General features: G+C 38.4%; 1 protein-coding gene across 1 annotated transcript in view; it reads right to left on the bottom strand.

Moving 5' to 3' along the window:
• Positions 1–21,573, bottom strand: part of TRPC6 (transient receptor potential cation channel subfamily C member 6) — a 108,668-nt gene that overhangs the window by 39,203 nt on the left and 47,892 nt on the right. The window contains exon 2 of the mRNA XM_075050047.1: positions 3,648–4,422. Within this exon, the coding sequence (XP_074906148.1) occupies positions 3,648–4,422 (775 nt within the window). The remainder of the gene's footprint in view (positions 1–3,647; positions 4,423–21,573) is intronic.

Raw genomic sequence — 21,573 nt, 5'->3', positions numbered from 1 at the left:
TCCACTCCATCCCATTAAACAATAAACCAGTCTGTTGCCATTATAGCTGCAATGCACTTTATACTAAATGCAAATCGTATCCATTTTGAACAGCAGTGGGCCACAGCTGTCCCTCTCAAAACTCCAGGTCACATCTCTGCAGGACAACATTTGTCAGATATCATCTACGTCCTTAGGGGCATAGTAGAGATATTAGCTCTAAGGTTGGCAAACAATTTAGATGACAGAAAATATGAGCACAATACCCCAAAATAAAAATATTATATATAATATCAAACCTTGTAAAGCTGGACACGTAGCCATGTCATAAAAAGCTAAATTAATGGCATTCAGAAAATCCTGAAGATCTCAGAATGACTCAGGAAGTCTGAATTAGCTGTTTGCTTGGTACAGAAATATTGCTATACTGTGCTTGACACATCTGTCCAGTTAGTCTTCCTTCAGAAGTCATCTACCTTTTTCTGGTTTTACTCCTAATAAAGAATGATCCTCCAAAACACTTGTAAAAACAATACCTGCAACCAAATACAACAGGCATGTAATGCTAGATGATACCACTACAGAGGTTTGAAGCAAAGAAAGGAGTTTACTCCAGAGGATAGTGGTTTCTGCTGATTATGGCATTTCCTATTTTGTGTGAATCACAGTTCCATGGTCAGTGTTATCTCTAACACTAACTGATGGTGTAAGATGGGAGAGAGAAGTAATTTATAAGATAGTCATGAAACAACTAGCATCACAGTTGAGAATTAACCCCTTCCATTGCCTCTGAGGAAGACCTGGGAATTATCTGGGGTGTTGGAGGCACCCACTAGGGAGCTCCCCTGCAACAATACCCCGTCAGCACTATAAAATAGGTGACTTAAAATAGCGTATTACCAGAAAGTTCAGTTTTCATTTAGGTAAGGTTTGAAATACTTTAAACAGCTCAGGCAAACCCTAGGTGGAGCTAAAGCTTTGCCATGTCCAGCTAATCTATGTGCTAAAAATATACTTTTTTTGATTACACTAACATGTGTAACACATTTTTATGAAAACCACATTTTTATGCAGGGACTATACCATCTTCATAATTGTAGCAAACTCCTGAAATAAAGCGAGGGTAACAATTTTTAGATAAATTGCTGCAAGTAGGGATATGAGCTTGCAGGAGCACAAACAAGCCCAGACTCAGTAAAGATGACAGCGTCCATTTCCTGCAACTCGTACACACAACCTTTGTACTGAACCTAAGCCTGGTACTTCTCAGTCAAACCCCCAGCCGGTCTAGATATGGTAAATGTTAACATTTATCAATAGTGTAAATGTTAACTCTCGTCAATGCACGTATAAATGTACTCCATGGTCTTTAATATTTATCCAAAATGACCACATGATTTTAGTACCTACAAAAACATTCCCCAAAGACCTTATGTTGCCAACTGCCTGCTCCTGGTGTAACCTTAAATTAAGGGAGAGTTAAATTTCCATGTTGCCTTGTGCTCCTGATCCTCATTGCTCCTATTCACCTTCACTATACTCTAAAGATTATGTACGTCCCCAGTAGACCTTGGCTGATTAACACTCAGCAACATGGAGCTGCTCTGTCTCTTGTCTAGCCTCCTGTTTCTGCTGCAGGACAGTATCTCAAAATCTCTGTTGCAATTCTTTATACAACACTACACTAGAATGGAGCTCTAACTTTAGAGAAGGCACAGAGACAAAAGAGAAACTAAAAAACCATAAGTCACTCAGAGATGAGCCAGGTCACGCCGAGGAAGGATCTCCTCACAGCACTTCAAGGGAAGCTGCAGAAGCTTGGTCTCTGAACCAGCCCACCTTTCCTCACCCGTGTGTTCCATTCCCTGCCCTGGCAGCAGCAGGGGCAAATACTGCGCTCCCAGTTCATCTCACCAGTTGCATACTGCAGCATACATTTGAAGGACACTTCTTCCTGACTGTTCCAGATGATGATTTTATTTATCTTTATAATAATCTTAGCTTGTGTCGCTCCAACTGCGGTAAACGGAGCTATACAGTCCCTACAAATGAGACGTGCTATTTATCTCAACATAGCTGTGAACTTAACAGGCTGCATTTATGGTGTATAAAAAATGTTTTTCTGTTCTGTTCTAAATTTACTCCCCTTTAAGTTAATCAAGTGCTTTTGTTCACATCTTCAGCAGCTGCTAAAGAGAAAGAAACAAGAGTATGTGGTTAAAATACTCTTCTCTGAACTGTACATGAAAGCAGTGGATGAAATATCAGATTTCTGCTAGGGACTTCATGGGGCAGACATTCATCCTCTGCATTAAGCTGAAATGCTCTTCCCAACATTCTGTCTTATTGATACAAAATAAAAATTCTCCTCTGCTCCTATTCCAGCTGTTTAGCTGCTGTTTTTAAGATCCCCTTACACATTCCTCCTCCGTCTTTTCCCTCTCCAAGAAATATTTCAGCTTCTTTCAACAGACTGGTGCCACAAAGATACTCCTATAAGCACTAGTGAGGAGTAATTCATTCAGAATTGCAGCATGTCAGCTCAGGCTGGCTGAGCAGAAACAGGTTCACGGCCTTGCGAACTGTGTCACTGCTAAGAAGATTAACATTAAATATTGATCATGGCAACTTCGAACTCTTCCTAACACAACGTTGGAAATTATTCTATTACTGCTTTGGAAGGGGTTTGATCTCCTGCTAGTGAACTCTACATATCTTGCTCTTTCACAGTAGTTATCATATAGTAGCATCTGCTTTCAACAAGGTCCCATAAAGTAAACCCAGTCCAAGGGATTTTAGCTAATCTAAGTCATAATTAATACTGCCAATGTTTGCACAAGGCCTGACTTTGCATTTACTCAGAGCAGAAAGCTTACATTCTTACTGTCTTAAGACAAATAAACTGTGATAAATGTTTTTGTAGGTTGTGCACCATTGTATCTACATAACAAAAAAAAAACCCAAACCCAAAGAACACTCATGCTTCAAGGATCTAAGGGCCCTTGAATCTCGGGGTCTCAACTATTAAGTTTTTTTTCAAAATCATGCATTTGTGAAACATTAAAAATTCTATATAACACTGAAAACCTCTTTAACTTCACAGAGTTCACATACAACTAAGTACAAATAAGTAAAAAAGAGGAACAGGTGAGTAGAAATACCAGACAAAAGCAGAACATTAAAAAAGAAAACGAAGGACATTATTTAGAGTCCTTTTTGTGAATAAATGCAAAACATTACAAGGAGTGAAAAAGTTTTCAGTCCAACAACGAGAAAATAATGAGAATGCATGAGGGTTTAATAGAATCCTGCAATTTGTCTTGCGTAAGTGACCAAACTGTATCACTTTAGTCTCCTCTTTCCCTTGTCCTAAGCCAGCTTCACCCGTGGGTTTGAAGGGCCTTCTTTACTATCCTGCCTGATAGAAAGTGGAAAACGAGTTCACTGCCACATTCTACATAAGCAGTGTGAATTACAATCAGCACACAGCAATAAGACATTCCCAAAGATTTAAAGTTTCCATTAATTAAACAATTACATATTTTCCCATGTTATCCTGCTGATTTATGAAGATGATCCTGGTCTCTTACTGCTCAAGGAATGGGAGAAAGACCTTTGATAGAACTTTGCAATTCTGTGTCTGTCAGAATCAGTATCCCTCTACTCACCTTAAACTCTTTTTCAATGTTGGCAAGCACAGCCAGCTCATTGCTGAGCTCTAAGGCAGTCATTACAGGGTCCTCACTGGACAAAGACAGATAAGCAGGGCTGGCCAGACCTTTGTAGGCATTGATTCTGGATCTAGAATGGCTGAAAGAGTCATGCTTTTGTTTCTGATTGCATTCACTGCACTTGCAGAAATAGTCATGTGGCCTATCGATCCGAGCTCCTTTTCTCAGCAGAGTGTGGACAATCTCATACTCATGGCAGTGAGCGGCCAGAATGATCGGCGTAACGTCATGGGAGAACCGTGTGCCATCTTCATCGTATGCGTAGAAGTCATCGTGCTGGAGCTCTGACTGGCTAGGACTCAATGCAAGCCTCTTGCCTTCAGCAAATGCGGGATGGTTTAGGATGGCTTCTACTATCCGAACGTAACCTTTGCTAATAGCCAAAAGCAAGGCATCCCCAACCCGAGACAGGTTCTCCCTCTTCAGCAGAAGTTCTGTGATCTCCAGGTGCTCATTGGCAACTGCCAGCTGCAAGGCATTCTGCCCCATATAGTCCACACAGTTCACATTGAGTGAGGGACATTCTTCCAGCATTTTGCGAATCACTGGAATATTTCCATATTCTGCTGCATCCAAAAAGCGCTCCTCCTCAAGAGAAAGACTTGTTGAGTGGTCATTAAACATATATGCTGGCCCTCGACTGGCCTGCCTCCTCCCCTTCTCCCGGAGAATGGTCTGTCGTCGTAGCGCTAGTCTATTCTCGTTGCCTCGGCTGTGTGGAAATAGAGAAATTATTAGTTCTGTTTTATGCAAGGGCATATCCATTTTACATAATAATTAATAAAAATATTTTAATCATTTTTCTGCTGCGTATTTTTAATGCAGCAGGGACACCCAAAACCCTGACTTTGATGCATTTTGTAATCACTGTACCTACACAGCCCTGGAATCAGTAGCCAGCTACACTTTATTTCAAGATGAAGAAAAAGCCCTAGTCAATCATCATTTAAGACTACACTTTTTTCCCTATCTTGTCTTTCACTGCTTTTGCATAATTTTTAGTGAAGTTGGATTGTAATTCATGTTACATTGGTAGCATAACAGTTTTAAAGGTAAGGTTCTTTCTCAGCTTTCATAGACACCCCCTCTCTGCTTTTCCAGCACTCTTCTATACAAATTTCTCATCATCATTTGGTATCCCACACATCCCTCTGATATGCATGATCACTTCATGAAAAAAGTGCTTCTTATTTTAATCTAGAAAAGAAGAAAGCATTATAACATTTTCACATGCTAAGATTTCACTTTCTGCTTACAAGAACATGTCCAACATTCAGCTAAGTTTGAAAACTACTTCAAGAGTGAAACTACATCTCCTCTGGATGAATGTCCTCCTGACACCTTTGCTAGATCTAGCAGATATTTTGAAGGCCTTCACTGGAACAGCTGGGTATCAAAAAAAAGAACATCAGATCTCCAGTTCATTGTTTAAATATATATTTTAAATACAAAGATGACCTGGAGAATAGTGATGACATGCAATGACTGCCTCAGCCCAGAGACAGCTGGAATCAACAACACAAGGGAATGAGAATAGCCCACATCTGCTCAGCTGGTAGGAGGAGTCCCAGTGACACCACATGAGCCTAGGTGCCCTCAGGTGGCCCTTCTGAAAGCCACCATCCCCTCAGAGTGCCATTCATCCAAAGCTCTTTACTTGGTCTATGTTGGTGCCAAGTCACAGCTCAGAGTGAAGACAAGTCATGGCGTGAAAGGAATCAGCAGTCATGGGATGAGGGACAAGGGACTGCACAGGACAGCAGGGCACACAAACATGGGAACGGTCTAAACTCCCTTCTGCCTCAGAAAAGCAGGCAGGCTGACTTCACTTGCTCTTATTATTCTTACCCCCATCACTACTTCAGCAATTATCTAACTTACATTCTGGATCTGGTTTTCTCCTCCTCGCCCTGTTGATGTTTTTCTGACATCTATAATTGAATGCTCAGTCATAAAGTGAATCTGAACAAGATAAAAGCATATCGACTACACTGTACAACATCCATTACTCCCCATCTCCACCATCCTTTTCATTACTACAGTTCATAACCTTGATATCCTATTTATTCCTCCACTCAGTGGCTTGACTACAAAACCTGCTGATTCTTGCTTCATGATAGCGCTGAAATGTTGTCCATTCTTCTACTTCTACTACTGAAACCCTTAGCCATTCCTCACCTCTCATATTAATGAATTACCTCATTGATTATTATTAATTATTAAAATATAAATTGAACCATATCAAAGCTAAGTTAGCTGAGGGATGTTACAAAATATGCTACGTGCTCTTTAACAAGAAGAAAATCTAATTCATTACTCTATTATTTCAGTCAGCTAAGATTCCAATCCTCAATAGAAATTCAATTGCAAATAATTTTATCTCCTAGAATTACTCTGCTAAACTACATAATATTTACTACAACTTCATATTTTTTTTCTTTTTGAATGGTAGCTTAATGATTCTTTACATACATATCCTCAAATACACTTCACTATTTTCAGTATTTCCCACAAAATAATAACGATGAGCAATATTTTATTCATTAAATACTAATGAATATGAATTTAAGTATTTAAATGACAGGAAAAAAACCAGTCCTTTATGACTCAAAATGTCTTCACAAAGAGTAACATTACAAGATATTAATTCTTCTAGATTGTTTATATTTAACTTTAGTATACATTTCCTTTTTGTCTTTTGCCTTCTCAGTTCCAGAGATACAGTCCTCTTCGGCGTTGGAAGTGCTTAAAATTGCCAAAGTCTTAAATCTATAAGGACAATTTTTTTGCAAGATAATCACAGGTATGTAATGTGGAATATATAAAAATTGACAACTGTAACATCGTTCAATATGCAGACAGTACTAATACCATGCTACAATGGCAAGTTTACAGCCTTAGTTTAGACTATGTCTATCATTTCATGATATGGAATAAAGTTAGATTCCATCCTCTTCTCCTCCTCAAGATCTCTACAAAGGTTGTCTCAGTTACTGTGGGTTCAAACCATATCATAGAGTGTGGATATATGCTAATGTCTTACAGGTGAATATGCTATATGGCTGGTTAAAATTTTTCCATACATATTTCCAGATATTTTAAAATTAAAAAAAATTACATTTGTTGAAAAAACAGCCTTTGGAGAGGTTTCAAAAAAACATGAAAACTGAAAGAATGAAAATGTTACCGGCATTAGTGACAATATTCGTGCCAAAACCTGAATTTCACTAAACGGAAGACAGTCTTTTGATGTATCTACAAGTGTTTTACCGTAAATGCATGTACTAAATTGGAACAGGGATGAAATGATAGAAAGGGGATATCACAGCAGAGAAAGCAAATGCCAGACTCTCCAGTTTTGAAAGTTATACCTTAAAGGACTGTAATGTGGTTCTGAAAAGCTTCTTCAAACATGGAATATGAGATTGTATTGGTAAGGTGAAAATCAGGTGGGAGATGGGAAAGAGAAGGAAGTTAAAGACAACATGAGGGGGGGAAATGAGAAAGAATGTAAGGGAAATTTTAAAAGCTGCTGAGTTTTAAGATTTCTGCACTGAAAAACTCTTAAGAGATGACCATAGCAAGACCATGGGGAGACAAGTTCCTTAATTTCCACAACAGAGTTAGTTCTCAAAAAATGAAGGACTTAAATACCCTAATTAAGTTAATCCTACAGTCGAGGGTTTTAATCAGGCTACATTTATAGCTTCCTGGAAAAAAAAAAAGGCTCAGTGTAATAATCATAAAATTTTGAGAAAAAATGTTTAGTTGATTCTGATCAACTGATCAGAACTGGTTTTCATTCACCATTGCCTTTGTATATCCAAATTGTGCAATGCTTGGAAAAAAATACATTTTTATAGTGAAATGAACTAGAGCTAAGGTAAAAACAAACAGTACATAGTATAGTTATCTGTCTTGTATATTTATGCTTCAAATTTAATTAAACATGGTTTGCTTTTAGAGCTTAACTCATCAAAATTAAAGTTTCTCTAATGTAAAAGAACAAATGTATAAAAAATGGATACAAAAACTTTGATTGTACTGCTTTTAAGACTTACTACAAATGTGACGTCATGGGAGTTCAGTGAATTGTGAATTGCTACTCTTTCTTAGTAAATATTTAAAAAACAAATATATTTGTGTTGGACAGTTGTCAGTAAGATATAGAAAAGTTGTTTTAATGATTCTTTTCTTCTCCTGAACTTTTAATGAATGATCATATTGTTTCTTTGAGGCATACTGCTTTGCACTTTTTCTATTCTGTAGTTGAGTGTATAAATGCAAGAAACTAGTAAAATCATCATAGGAGGCAGCCCTAAACAAGTAGGAAGAATAAAGCATGATTTGGTCAAAAAGAGCATTTGCAGATGACATACAGATAAGAAAGGTGACATTTAAAAATTATTACTTTAAAAAGGAATACTTTTGAGGTGGTTTTTCAGTTTAGAAAAATATAGCAAGCTTACATGATTCAACACATCTATACAGGAAAAGTAGGATAAATATAAAATAAAAAGAATATAGCTTTTTTTCTGAGCTACACTTCCACAGTTCATAGGATTTCTATTTATTACTAATAAAAAAGTTTCTTTTCAAAATTAATTTACACATAAAACTAAAGAATGCCTTGCTGGCATTTAAATATTGTTGTTTGAAAGAAGACACGTTTCTCTACTAACGATTTGGAAAAACTATTTATTACAAAATACCAAATAATTAAATGAATTATTATATGTAATAGTTATATGTAGATATAATTGCGCTTGCATCATTTAGATTGCTTTGATATTATATAGTCAACCTCTTATTTGACTTATATTTGACTTGCATTTCATTTTTCTACTTCTTTCACAGTAGGAGTAATAATGCTGTTTGGATTCCACAGGGCTAAGCAAGTTTGCGTAGCAAAAGGGGAAAGCATCCACCTCTATCTGAAAAGCCACTGTGCAATTTAGCTCTTGACTTGAATAAACTGTTACAATCAGGTTTTTTTGGAGTTGCTCAGTTTCTCTTTAAATTTTTTCATCTGAAATGTAACCACCGTCACAATAATAAAATGCAAGTTTCATTGTTCAAATGAATGGTTCTTCTTTTCAGTGTTTGCTATGGAGTCAGACAACTCCAGCTGAAATGCAATAGCAGGACATGTTCTACAGCAGGTTAACCACGTTACGTAAGTTCAAGTTCCCAGCCCAATTAATGAAATTAAACTAAAAAATTCTATTATATCCTGATCAGTTCTGAAGCTATGCAGTATTAAGCCCCGTTCATAGTTCTTTGCTCTGTTCAATAAAAGCCATCACAGGCGCTAATATTTTCTCAATGTGAGTTTTGCAGCTGACTCAACTGGCAGCAGAAGCAGGCAATGAGTAAAGGAACCAGTGTCTATCATGTACTGATCTTTAATCTACTTCTTACATTTAGCAAAGGAAAGGCTTTGAAAGATTTGAATTAACACAAGCATATGTCAGCATATCAGCTGCTACCAGTGTCCTTATCTGTACTCCTACTAACTCTCATCATGGCTACTGCAATTTCCCCCTCCAGAGTCTCTTCAGACTTTAAGATGTGATGACCATCTTCCAACAAAAGTCATTGCAGAATCTCTCACCTTAGAAATCCCCAGATCATTCATGCTGCCTCTACCTTATTTCACAATTCATTCTAAAGACCCAAACCACTATGTTTTAAGAAACATTTGTTGTTTTGCTCCAACTGCTATCATGGGTCTATCTCCCCCAATTCTTACTCCATTAGTTTCTTTCCTATTCCTTCCATATGTGTAGTGACTGTGTACATGAAAGCTCCTCCTGCTAATATCTGCTATCCAAAAAGCCATGTTGCTGGATGCTGCCAACGGACTGGTGGACCCAGTGATGAAGGACACAGGTGAGCCTGAGGTACTCAATGCTTTCTTTGCCTCAGTTTTCACCAGTAAGGTCTGTCCCCAGACCTCAAAGGTCCCCAGCAGAGTGAAGCATTACCTACATTGAAGGAAGACTGACCTGGGCTACAATTAAGCCAACTGGACACACAATCCTTAAACCTTGCATCCAAGGGTACAGAGGGAGCTGGCGGATGTCATTGTAAGGCTGCTCTCTATCACCTTTGCAAGTGCGGAGTGACTGGGGGAAATTTTACTCATAGGAAACAGGTTTTCCAGCTTTCTTAGCTACCCATTGGCTTCTCAGTTTTGAATAAACTAATCATTGAATTGCAGTAGCACAATAATCTGAAATGCAGAAACTGTCCTACTGAGCAGCATGCTGGCAAATTCCGTATCTATCTTGAACTGCTTCCTTCTTCATGATCTGTGCAGCAATCATTTACTGCTAAACATCATTTAAATAATTTATACTGAAGTTATTTGAACAGACAATAAATTCAGTCCATAAAAAAATAAAACAATAATTTTTGAAAACACCTTCAAAAAAATAAAAATGCATTCAGTGTAGCTTCAGATCTTATTTAAACTGACAGTAACAATATCATTGATTCAGAATACATATCTTTATGCACCCTGCAAAACTAATCCAGTATAAAATTATTTTGCTACCATTTGATCCTTATACAAGGAAACAAACCCTTCAACAGGATCACAGTCATTAAGTTTTCCTGAGATGTTAACAACTTCAGTTGACCAGCCAAAAACTGCAGTTCATTAAATACTTTCTCCTTCATTTTTCAAATAACAGAAACTGATTATATTTCTATTCCAGAAATACATTCAGTATGATTTATCAAAACAAAGAGTAATCATTGCTAGTGAAGAATACTTAGAATTAGCTTGTTTGTCCAGTTTCCTCTTTCCTTGCCTGTATTTAGAAGTAAATAATTGCTTAAATGGGAGATCAAGTACATATGTTCCCTAGACAGCTCATATTCTGGAGTAGAACTTATTACAGAATGAAATAGAAGATTTTTGCACTCTTTGATGGACTGTAGAACATCTGATGCAGAACTCTAGAATCTCAGTGTAATCAATTTTCCCTGCATCAACATACTTTATATGTATGAAATAAATTTCCTGTTTTGCCCATTTGCAATTACAGTTAATTAAAGTTAAGGGTCTGTAATTAAAACTGGTTCTTGCAGCACAAGAATCTAAGTAAGTTTAATAGTAACAGAGAACGCAAATTGTTCTACTTCATTATTTCTGCTTAATTAGATACACACAGTAAATATAATTCAGGAGTTTGTTAAGAAGAGTGTAAGATACTTGATTGCCTCCAAGAACAGGGAAAGGAATCTGATGATCCGGAAGAGTACGTTCAGTCCTGCTATGTTCTGATGTTCTTACATTTATTTCACCATTACTATGGTCTTTTCAGTCCATTTTTGTCAAAAAGAAGCCCATCTTAGCACCTATTGTCACAGATGCTGGCCACATAAGTTTTAAAGCCATTTGAAACCTGAACCTTCCCAGACTACTGAATAACTGTTCATTGCAACAGACTATTAATGCACTTTGTGGGAAATGCGATCTAAATGACCATACTTATTACTACTTATTAGTAAGAGCCGCCAGCATGGCCAAGCCTGGAATACCATCATCATTTTGGACACCATGTTACAGGAAAGAGTTCTACAAAATAAGAAATTAAACACAAGAGAGCAGCAGGGGTCACACAGTCTCTACCATATTCTCCAGTTTAAGCTTAATAAGGTTGACTTTGTGAATTATATAGGGTGGTATTCTATTCATCTCACTTCTACCATAGGAACAGTAGGATTCTAGTATAAAATAGTCATCTTCACCTACTCTGTAGATACAGGAGAGACAATTCTCCTATCTACATTTAATATTTATTTTAGGATAGCATAAATTTTCATGTGGAGCACCTGCATTTTTCCATTGTTTAAAAAAGAATCCTAGCTGATAAAGTGAGATTAAGGCCTCCTTAAATGTGTATAATTTAGTAGGAACATAGACCACCAAAGGATGATGGAGTCAAGTCCCTTACAAGTACAGATACCGTCTCAAACAATTCCCATTAAAATATCAGACTCTGCCTTAAAGGAAATTGCTGTCTTGCTGGAATTTTATTTTCTCTCACTAATTCCACTGAAAGACTAATCCAGAATTTGATTGTTCTAGCAGTTAGAAACTTTCATCTAATTTTCAGCCTAAATTTAATAATGGCCAATTTATTTTTTTTTCTTTTTTTTTTTTGTTCAGGAACCAGAATTGTATTTCAAATTAAGTAGCACTTTCCCCTGACAATGGTTACCTGCACACACAAACACATAGCAATCATATCCCCTCTTAACCTTTATTTTGCTGAGCTAAATCAAACTCATCTCATTTCCCGCTATGTCCATGCAGTTAAATCTCCCACAGAACAAAAACCTGCTCAAGTGCACCTTCCTAAACTATACAGTAATCCCATGTGTCAGTGTTTGCAGTAAAATGATTAGCAACTATTTTGTGTTGAAATGTACATCTTTGGCTATCTCTCTGGTGCATTTATATCCAATAAATTGTTTAGGCATTACATATTCCTCTGTGAGCCAGAGCTAAGTCTTCTGCCTTCGCTGACTTCCCTTAATCAGGTGTCAGACAGTGAGTCTCTGATTTGTGAACTGAAAGAACTGTGTTGAAAGATCTGACTTCAACCCTCAACTCCCTTTGAGGACACAGACTTTCATTACTAAGAGTTGTGGAGCTGGGAAAGTTTGGGCATGGGAAACAATTGTGAGCATCCACAGCATCATAACGCAAAGTAAAAAGCTTTTTAGGAGAGTCTGCAATAGCTGCTAGAGGTCGAATGACCTTGCATAGTGACAGGATAGCCTCCTCCTCTTTTTTCCTTTACTCAGGTAAAAGGGTTTATTATACTCTAAACTTACTGTGTAAGAGTACTCTGTTATCTCATTTAAACTTGAGGTTTGGCTTACCTTCAAGAATTTGTTACCTCTGGAAGAAGACTATACAACTTCTTAGGAAATGAGAACATATAAACTCACAAAATCCAATTATGCTTCTGTCTTCATGACCATGCTTTAGCAAGAGACACCACATTGAAGTCCCTTACTTGTATATATTAATTGCAAAATCAGACATAATGTAGTTCTCATGAAAAGAAAATAAATGTGTACTCATGTATACTGCCAGCAATGCAAATCTACATGGAAGCATGTCAAGGAAAAAAGGGGGCTGAGACTGCTGGCAGCATCCTAAAGAAAAATGTTAAAGTCATAAAGATAAATATTCTCAGAGCAAAGTAAAGGGAGAACATAGAGTTAGGTTGCCACACTGCCTTAATCACAAGCTCCTCAATATCCTGAAGTTAAAGAATTTTGAAAATTGGCCAATTACTAAACATGACAATAGTATCCACTGCTTGTTGAAACACAAGTAACTATCTGAAACAATGTTGAAACCATTAGTAATCACCTCTGAATCACCTCTGTGGGTGAGCTTCCGGAAAACTCGAAAGGCCACGGATCTTTTTCTTAAAAAAAAAAAAAAAAAAAAAGCCAACGTTAACTAAATCAAAATCAAATCCTTTTCAAATTCTCATATGCTGTTGGTAAACTGTCAATAATTAGTAATTAACTAGAAGATCAGATAAGAAGTAATACCAAAGAAGACCATCAACACCAAACACCCAAGAATAAATTTTCTTGAAACAATCTAATTCCCTTCTGTGAGAGAATAAGAAGCCATGTGAACCAGGAGGGACCCAAATATATGTTACAGGTATTTAGTAAGACTTTTTATGCTGTCACACATGATATTCTAACAAGCAAACTAGAGAAAGAGGCTGAATGAAATTATGAAGAGGGACCACAGTTGGTTGGAAAACTGTAGTTATCAATCCAAGGTTATAAAGACAATTTGCTCAGAAAATCTGACTTAGATCTTGTATTATTTAATATATTCATTAAATATGATGGATGATGGAATAGAAACTTCATGTTTTACATTTGCATAGGAACTTAGTCTGAGAGGAACTGAAAACAGGATGAAAGCAAGGCTAGCATTTTGATTGGGCCTGACAAGAACTGATCTGAAATAAATGCTATGCTATTTGAAAACAAGAAGTAAAAGATTTTGCACCTAAGTAAGAAAAAGCATGCACCCATTAAAAGATGGGAATGGCCTAGGTTAGTTTGGAAGGGGTAACTTGTGGTCACAGGCCCTGCACTTCGAGAACAATACGGACCAACTGCAATTAGTCTTAGAGTTTGGCTATAGAGTTGATCAAAGGTCTGGAAGACATGAAATGAAGTACAAGTAGGTTTCATTTAATCTAGACAAGACTGAAAGAAGATAGTGTTCAAAGCAATGGTGTAAAAAGAAGGGAATAATTTATCTCTATTCAGGTCTGGGATTGGTAGGCAACCTGTAGCTCCGAAGTTCCTAAAACCTGATGGTGAGAAAATAATTCAGGGGAAAGAGAATTATTTGAATGTTCTATTCTTCTACTTTTCTTCATCATATACCTATATAAAAAATATAACAATATATGTAGTATATAACGTAATAATATATGTAATTTGCAAGCCATGTATTTTATAAAATTACATATTGATATATATAAAATATATAGTAACATGTATAAAGTTAAATAATATATATTTAGTCCAATCAGAGATAGGATGTGAGCTTAGACAGACACATGGTCTGAACCTCTATGCAATGCCATGGTACAGGACAGAAAGTGATAGGCTGTAGAAATGAAGATTAGATTAAAATTCTAAAGGTAAAGACAGTGAACGTCTGGAAACAAATATCTGAATAAAACTTGGGTTGTCCATTACCAGAGATCTGGAAGAACAGCTGAGAGAAACAAGTGGTAGGAATGGCTAGGGGACAGCTGACTTTGCTTGGTGGAGAGGATTTGGCTAAGATGTCCATGTCTCTGCTAGCCCTACTGTCTAAAATTTGATGCTGAAAATTATTAACAGGGACGTATCTGTCTCATGAGAGAAGACAAACCCCTCAGAACCTGTTATTCAGCACTCATGCTTCTTCTGCAGTTCTCCGTTATCAGTCAGTCGCTAAAGGCAGTAACAGTCCCACATCCTTTACTACTACTACAAAGCACAGGCATGCAGCTCTCACAAGATACGTCTCTCTCAGGAACTTAGTGACAAACTACAGACCATGACAACTCCCTGGCTTGAATCTCATCATGGAAGTCAGAGCCTGTACAAACTGAAGGTATGCAAAGCGTTGAGTGTTGATAAAGGCCCATTTCACACCGAGTCAGGGCGCTGGTTATTACGGTCCCCAGGTCTGAGCTCAGCACAGTGCAGACCCATACAGCATCAGAGAGAGGTTTGTCTTTTACAGGTGGCAAGATGGCTTCTTTTTCTGGTGTTTTTCTAACTGGAATGATTTTTATCATTAAATAGATCAAGGAAGGATCAATGGGAAAGGCTTCTTAATAACACCCACTTTGGTATAAGGATCCACAGCTCCCCCGTAACCCTTAGAAGCCAGTGCTAAATCATAAGCAGGCTAGAGCTGAAGTGGTCTGTAAATAACAAGCCAAAACCAGTTGTGGACATTTCCAATAAAATTTCCAAATAATCAGTGACAATGACTGCATTAGAAGTGAGAAAAGTCCATAATGAACATCCCTTAAGTATTTCATTTTGCAGCACTTCAAAAGTACAGATAAGAGTATTTCTACTTGTGTGGTGTTTTTTTATCAGAAGATGCACATCTAGCACCAAGTATGAAATACATCATCTTTAAGACTGTTATGTGAAATTATGGTTGAAACTGATGTGTCTTCTGGGACTGCCCTGGAGGCACTTCTGAGACCTGGACTGTCACACCTTTTTGTTAACATACTGCTGAGAAGTGTTTACTCCAAGCTGATAGGTTATGTTGTGCAAATGCTTTTGTACAGAAGCAGTTAAAACCAATTTAATTTTAAAGAGTACTTCCTTGTCCACAGCTTGGTGAAAAGTTCACATTTGTTGATGTGAACCTGGAACGGTAATGGTCTGAGAAACATTTTCTTCAGGAAATAGCAAAAGATTTTCTCTCTCCCTGAAAAGTAGTTCAATGGCTATTAAATGGTTGATGGAGAGAAAGCACACAACATAGGGCAGCCAACCATTTCCCAGGCTCCTCATTTCATTTGTCATGCCCCCAAATTTCTGCCCTGTTCTTTCACTCCAGCAATAAAACCAGTGGCTCATTATTGATGAAGCAGTTGCCCACCACTGAAACAGGAATGACAAGTAAATAGAAGAGTTTAGGGAAATAATTAGGAAAACAGTGTCTGGAGAAAAATGGCCCAAAGAGGAAAGGCAACCTGGAAAACTGTAACTGAGTCTGTTTAAAGGAGATTTATCAGGAACAACAAATAAAAGGTTAGAACACTCTGATTGCTTGAAGCTTTTAAACACGGGAATGGGATTTAAATTCTTTCCTAAGAATGAAAAAGGAGAGAAGAGAGTGCTTTACCAGCCCAGAACCTTTTATATATCATACTTGCAAGGCAAAGAAAACAGAGCAGATTAAGCGGCATAGGATGGTAAGGCAGGACAGATGACACAGAAACGGGCTGAGACTGCTTAGTATGGAGTGTCAAAAGATAGCTTTTTATTTTTATCATCCTTTTCTTTGAGGATTAGTGTAATTTTAAGCTTTAGAAGACTACTACGGAACTGGGTTTTGTAGGTCTTAAGATCCTGAGCACATGCATAATTTCATGCTGGCTGCTGAAAACTTTTGACAATAAGCCTTAAATATAAGTTTGACATCTAATTTTAGGGTCGTTACTAAAAAACTGAATTGTTATTTTCCAGTACTTGATCTTTCTCAGAATGGTGTCTGTCTATATCTGCAAAACTAGTTCCTTTGTATCTAATACATACTTGCGCAAACATTTTTCCTCAACTATAAAAAAAAATGCTGAATGCATTCACCGTTTAAAACACACTTTAACTTAAGTGTAATTGCCTAGTTTCACAGATTATTTGATCAATGTGCTACTCTGAGGTTGTTTAAAGCCAGGAAGAGTTTTTTTTCCAGACTTTCTTGCAGAAGGTGGCAAATACCGGTGTGCGCCCACCAGAGGGAACTCCTCACTAAGTTTGGCACTTGATAACACCAGTATTCCCCTCTACAGCCAACTTCTCAATAAAAAATTTATAGCTCCACGTTCCTTACATGTTTTCCAGGAAGTACCTTTTGGTGCCTACTGCATAATTTTGTTACATCATTTACCCTTCTGCAAACAGATCTTCCAAAGTTTGTCAGTTTCAGCAACAGTCAAACAAAGATCAAAAAGTCTTAATAATTCAAATTAAGGCTAGCATTTTAGCTACAAGACTGGAAAAAAAAAGTTAGAAGCAAATGGAATAAAAAATATGACTTTAGCATAAATTTAACAGCTGGCTACTTTGCTAATTGGTGTTTCTTATATGGAATACCTAAAGTACATCACAGCCTTCACTCCCATGTGTTTATAGAGACATTACACCTCCAGCATATTCCAAGGGATATGCTAAATTCTGTACCTATTCCTACAGTCTTATGCATAGCCATTTTGAGATGAAGTAAATCATTCTGCAATTCCAGAGGTATCTATATGCCTTTGGAGTTGAGGCTTAAACAATTTGTATAGGTCTATCTGAGCTTTCATGTTTTGCAAGATTGAATGTCCTGCACCTTGTTCACTCCTCAGTCACCAGGCAGTGTCTAACTTTGTCACTGCAGCTGATGGTTCTTTTTGAGGTTCCTTCTGTTAGTGCCAGAAACTATTTCCCTTTTCGAAAGTACAGTCTTCTGGTCAAGTGCTTGCTGTCCAGTTCAAGCCACATCTTTTAAAGACCTACTAATACTGTACAGTATATGTGCTATGCAAGCAGTCTGCTGTGCTCACAATCTCCAGTGAGTTACCAGCTTTCATTACTCACCTCACTATGAGATGACTATTAGTAGATGTTGCTATCACAAAGACTACTGTAGGTAACAATTGCTAGGTGACTGGCTGCCTCAAGCAAGCTTCTCCTCTCCATTAATTATCGCTGGGGTTTCTGTGTTAATAAGCTACTGCAGTTAGCAATCTAAAAATTCAAGGTCTGACTTTATGTGAGATGGCAATTTAGGATCCATTTATTTACCTAGGTATGAGCCCACTGAAAAGGTCTATCTAGGTCATATTAGATCCACCACTGAAATTGCCCTAACTCTCCTAATGTCACTTCTTTCTATTACTATTCTCTCATTATTACTATCATGAGACTATTCTTGATGAATTGTAGACTAAATCACTAAAGCTAACAGGTGATGTTTTTTAAAATGAAGCTAAAGAATTGTCCAGTTAGAACGATCACAATCAATATAATGGTTGTAACACAAACACAGCTGGCTATGACAAACATGCCTCTATAAACAGAACATTATTACATTAGTAATGAAGTAGCAGACGTCAACAAGATAGCCCTTGTTATTTTCTCAGCATTCCTTAGGAACAAAGTGACAAGAAGTTCAAATAAAAGCAAACCCCACTTCTCATATAGATCTCTGGAATGTTATGCAACCATGTAGTATGTGCTTTAGTGCTGTGTCCCATTGCTTATAAATAAAAGCACTTAAAATAGACCACTTGTACCAAAGCTAAGACTGTATACAAACAAAGTAAACTTCTATTATATACAAACAACTTGATCTTGGTACTCCCCTGTTGGAATCTCTAAGATTCTTAAAGAGAAACTGTCTTTCAAACTATAAATTACAGACAAGGTTCAGTGTTTCATCTCTCCAAATCAAATCTGGTGACACAAAAATCTTGATCCCATACAGATGGAGGGACAAATACAATCTTTTTTATCTTCAAAAGGATTAAAATTGGTTTCTATTCAACTAAACAGGTTAATTTGTATACTGTCATAATTTATACGGTGCAGCAGTTTCACTAACTGCTTAGTAAATTAGGTCAGGATGTTGTTTCATGTGCATTCTTGCAGAAACACTCCCAACCCTCTGCTCTGTTTTGGCAGCTCATTGCTATTCTCACACCATGCCATATGTTACTCTGATATAAGTACTGGGGCATCTCCAGGCTGACCCCAATCAAGGAGCTTATCTAAATGAAGATTAACATTTCTGGGGAGAAAAAAAAAATGCTTACCCTAAGCCCAGCTCTCCAACCCAGTTTATCATACAGATGCAAACACTTGTGCTGGCCCACGGCAGGAGGTAGCATGAGGACAGGAATCAGTGGCAGGGAGTGAGGAGAGAGGGAGACTTGATTCTTGTGGTGACAGTGGTTAATGTCACCCTTAACGTCACATGTTAATGTGTGTGGAAATCTATAGACTAATGCTCCTTAACAAATACCTACAGTAATACCGGTCTGTGCCACAAAGACTACTGTCTACCAAATTGCTTAGTACAACTTCATTGTTTCCTTGTGCTCTCCTTCCATCCATTGCACCACCCTGTTTTGCCTCATATTATATTTATATCGTGAGCTCTATCAGTCAGAACAATAGCCTATGATGAAAAAAATAGGGATTTTTTTCAATCAACACTTTGTATTCACTCATCAAGTGAATAGATAAATGATCTACCTATGATGATGATGAATTGAATAGACAGATAATCTAAAAGACAGGTGAAAAGCAGAACAGACAATGTAATTTCATGTGGATTTTCTCTATCAAACTCTGTGTTGTGGTTGCCCACATCGCAACCACATAAACAGAACCTGGGCATATTATTCCTATTTAAATAAGTAATAGTGGTCCTTCAGCTGATCTGCATTAAACCCTGAAAGCAACTACATCTCTAGTTTTAATGAATACTAAACAGAAAACAGGTTGAAACCTATGGGTCCAGAAAGACCAGGTTATTTTCTCAGTATTTAATGCTTTACTATCCACTGTCTACAGTTCAGAAATGGGATGCTTGCAGTTGGTCCCCTAATCTGATTCCCTGCCCCCAGGACTGGTCACGCACGACTCTCTTGCTCAAATCTCTGAGTCATCATACGGCAACTACTGAACTTCTGCTACTGAGAATCCAAAAGAATGGTTGGGACCCTAGAAAGAGCAAAGCCCTGTTTACACACATACATACACGCACACCTTCCCTCTAGAAAGCATATGCCAATGAACTGACAGAACAACGTATTTAAAACTATCTGGCAACACAATAATGCATTTCTATAGCATGTATTTTCCTTCTGTCATGTTCGTGATTTTGACCACACATAGGCATGTTTTTAAATAGCACTTGGAGGGAGAGCTGATGACTTATACTGCCTGTTCTCCCTTTTTTTTCGAAGAACAAGCACAAGCAGAGCCTGTAACTCTTCCCTACAAAGGAAGTTGAAGAAAATAGAGCAGTAAGTAAATTAGCAGATAACTGGTCCAAAACAAGTGAAAGGAGGTGCTCCCTTATACTGTGCAGTTAGTATGTGGAACCTGCCACACAATGCTATGGGTGCTAGAAGTTAACAATAGGTTCAAGGGGCAATGAGCTAAATTCAGCAAACAGAAATCCACTGCTGGTACTAAATACCAAATTTCTGAGGTCTGCAGTAAACTGCAGAAAGCTAGGAAAGTATGGCTTCTTGTCTTCACTAGTCTCATAGCGTTTTTTAGACATTGCTTTTGGCCCATGTTGGAGACAGGATACTGTGAGGTCTGTAATTTACACCTTTTATATATATTTTTATATATAAATCATGTACATACCTAATCATATATATAATTGTATATACATGCCTGACTGAAAAGGTTTTCTTGAACCACAGGTAGAACTGAGGAGAGGTACTTGTTCGCCTTTTGAATCCTTTACACTGAGTAGAAAGATTCAGTAAAGGTACTCCCAGATGTGTAGCTGTTTATGTAACCCATAGCAGATTCCAACAGCTGCTATTATAATCTGTTCTGATCCCCATTCCAGTAAAGAGAACTATATTGGGTTTGCATGGCAAGGTTTTGGTAGCAGGGGGGGCTACAGGGGTGGCTTCTGTGAGAAGCTGCTAGAAGCTTCCCCCATGTCCAATACAGCCAATGCCAGCCGGCTCCAAGACGGACCCAACGCTGGCCAAGGCTGAGCCCATCAGCGATGGTGGTAGTGCCTCTGGGAGAACAGATTTAAGAAAAGGAAGAAAAAACCTGTGCAACAGCAGCCAGAAGAGAGGAGTGAGAAGATGTGAGAGCACGAGCTCTGCAGACCCCCAGGTCAGTGCAGAAGGAGGGGGAGGAGATGCTCCAGGCGCTGGAGCAGAGATTCCCCTGCAGCCCATGATGAAGACCATGGTGAGGCAGTCTGTCCCCCTGCAGCCCAGGGAGGTCCACGGGGGAGCAGATCTCCACCCGCAGCCTGGGGAGGACCCCACGCCGGAGCAGGCGGATGCCCGAAGGAGGCTGTGACCCATGGGAAGCCCAGACTGGAGCAGGCTCCTGGCAGGACCTGTGGACCCATGGAGAGAGGAGCCCACGCTGGAGCAGGTTTTCTGGCAGGACTTGTGACCCCACAGGGGACCCACACTGGAGCAGTCTGTGCCTGAAGGACTGCAGCCCGTGGAAGGGACCCATGTTGGAGCAGCTTGTGAAGGACTGCAGCCCGTTAGAAGGATTCACGTTGGAGAAGTTCATGGAGAACTGTCTCCCATGGGAGGGACCCCACGCTGGAGCAGGTGAAGAGTGAGGAGTCCTGGCCCTGAGGAGGAAGGAACGGCAGAGACAAGGTGTGATGAACTGACCCCAACCCCCGTTCCCTGTCCCCCTCCGCCGCTGGGAGTGGGTGGAGGTAGAGAAAATTGGGAGTGGAATTGAGCTGGGCAGAAGGTAGCGGTGGGGGGAAGGTGTTTTTAAGGTTTGGGTTTATTTCTCATTATCCTACTCTGATTTGCTTGGTAATAAATTAAATTAA

Source organism: Buteo buteo, chromosome 18 (genome assembly GCF_964188355.1).
Source record: "Buteo buteo chromosome 18, bButBut1.hap1.1, whole genome shotgun sequence".
Classification (NCBI taxonomy): Eukaryota; Metazoa; Chordata; class Aves; order Accipitriformes; family Accipitridae; genus Buteo; species Buteo buteo.
The sequence above is the reverse complement of the archived record's forward strand: the minus strand, read 5'-3'. Positions and strand labels throughout refer to the sequence as shown.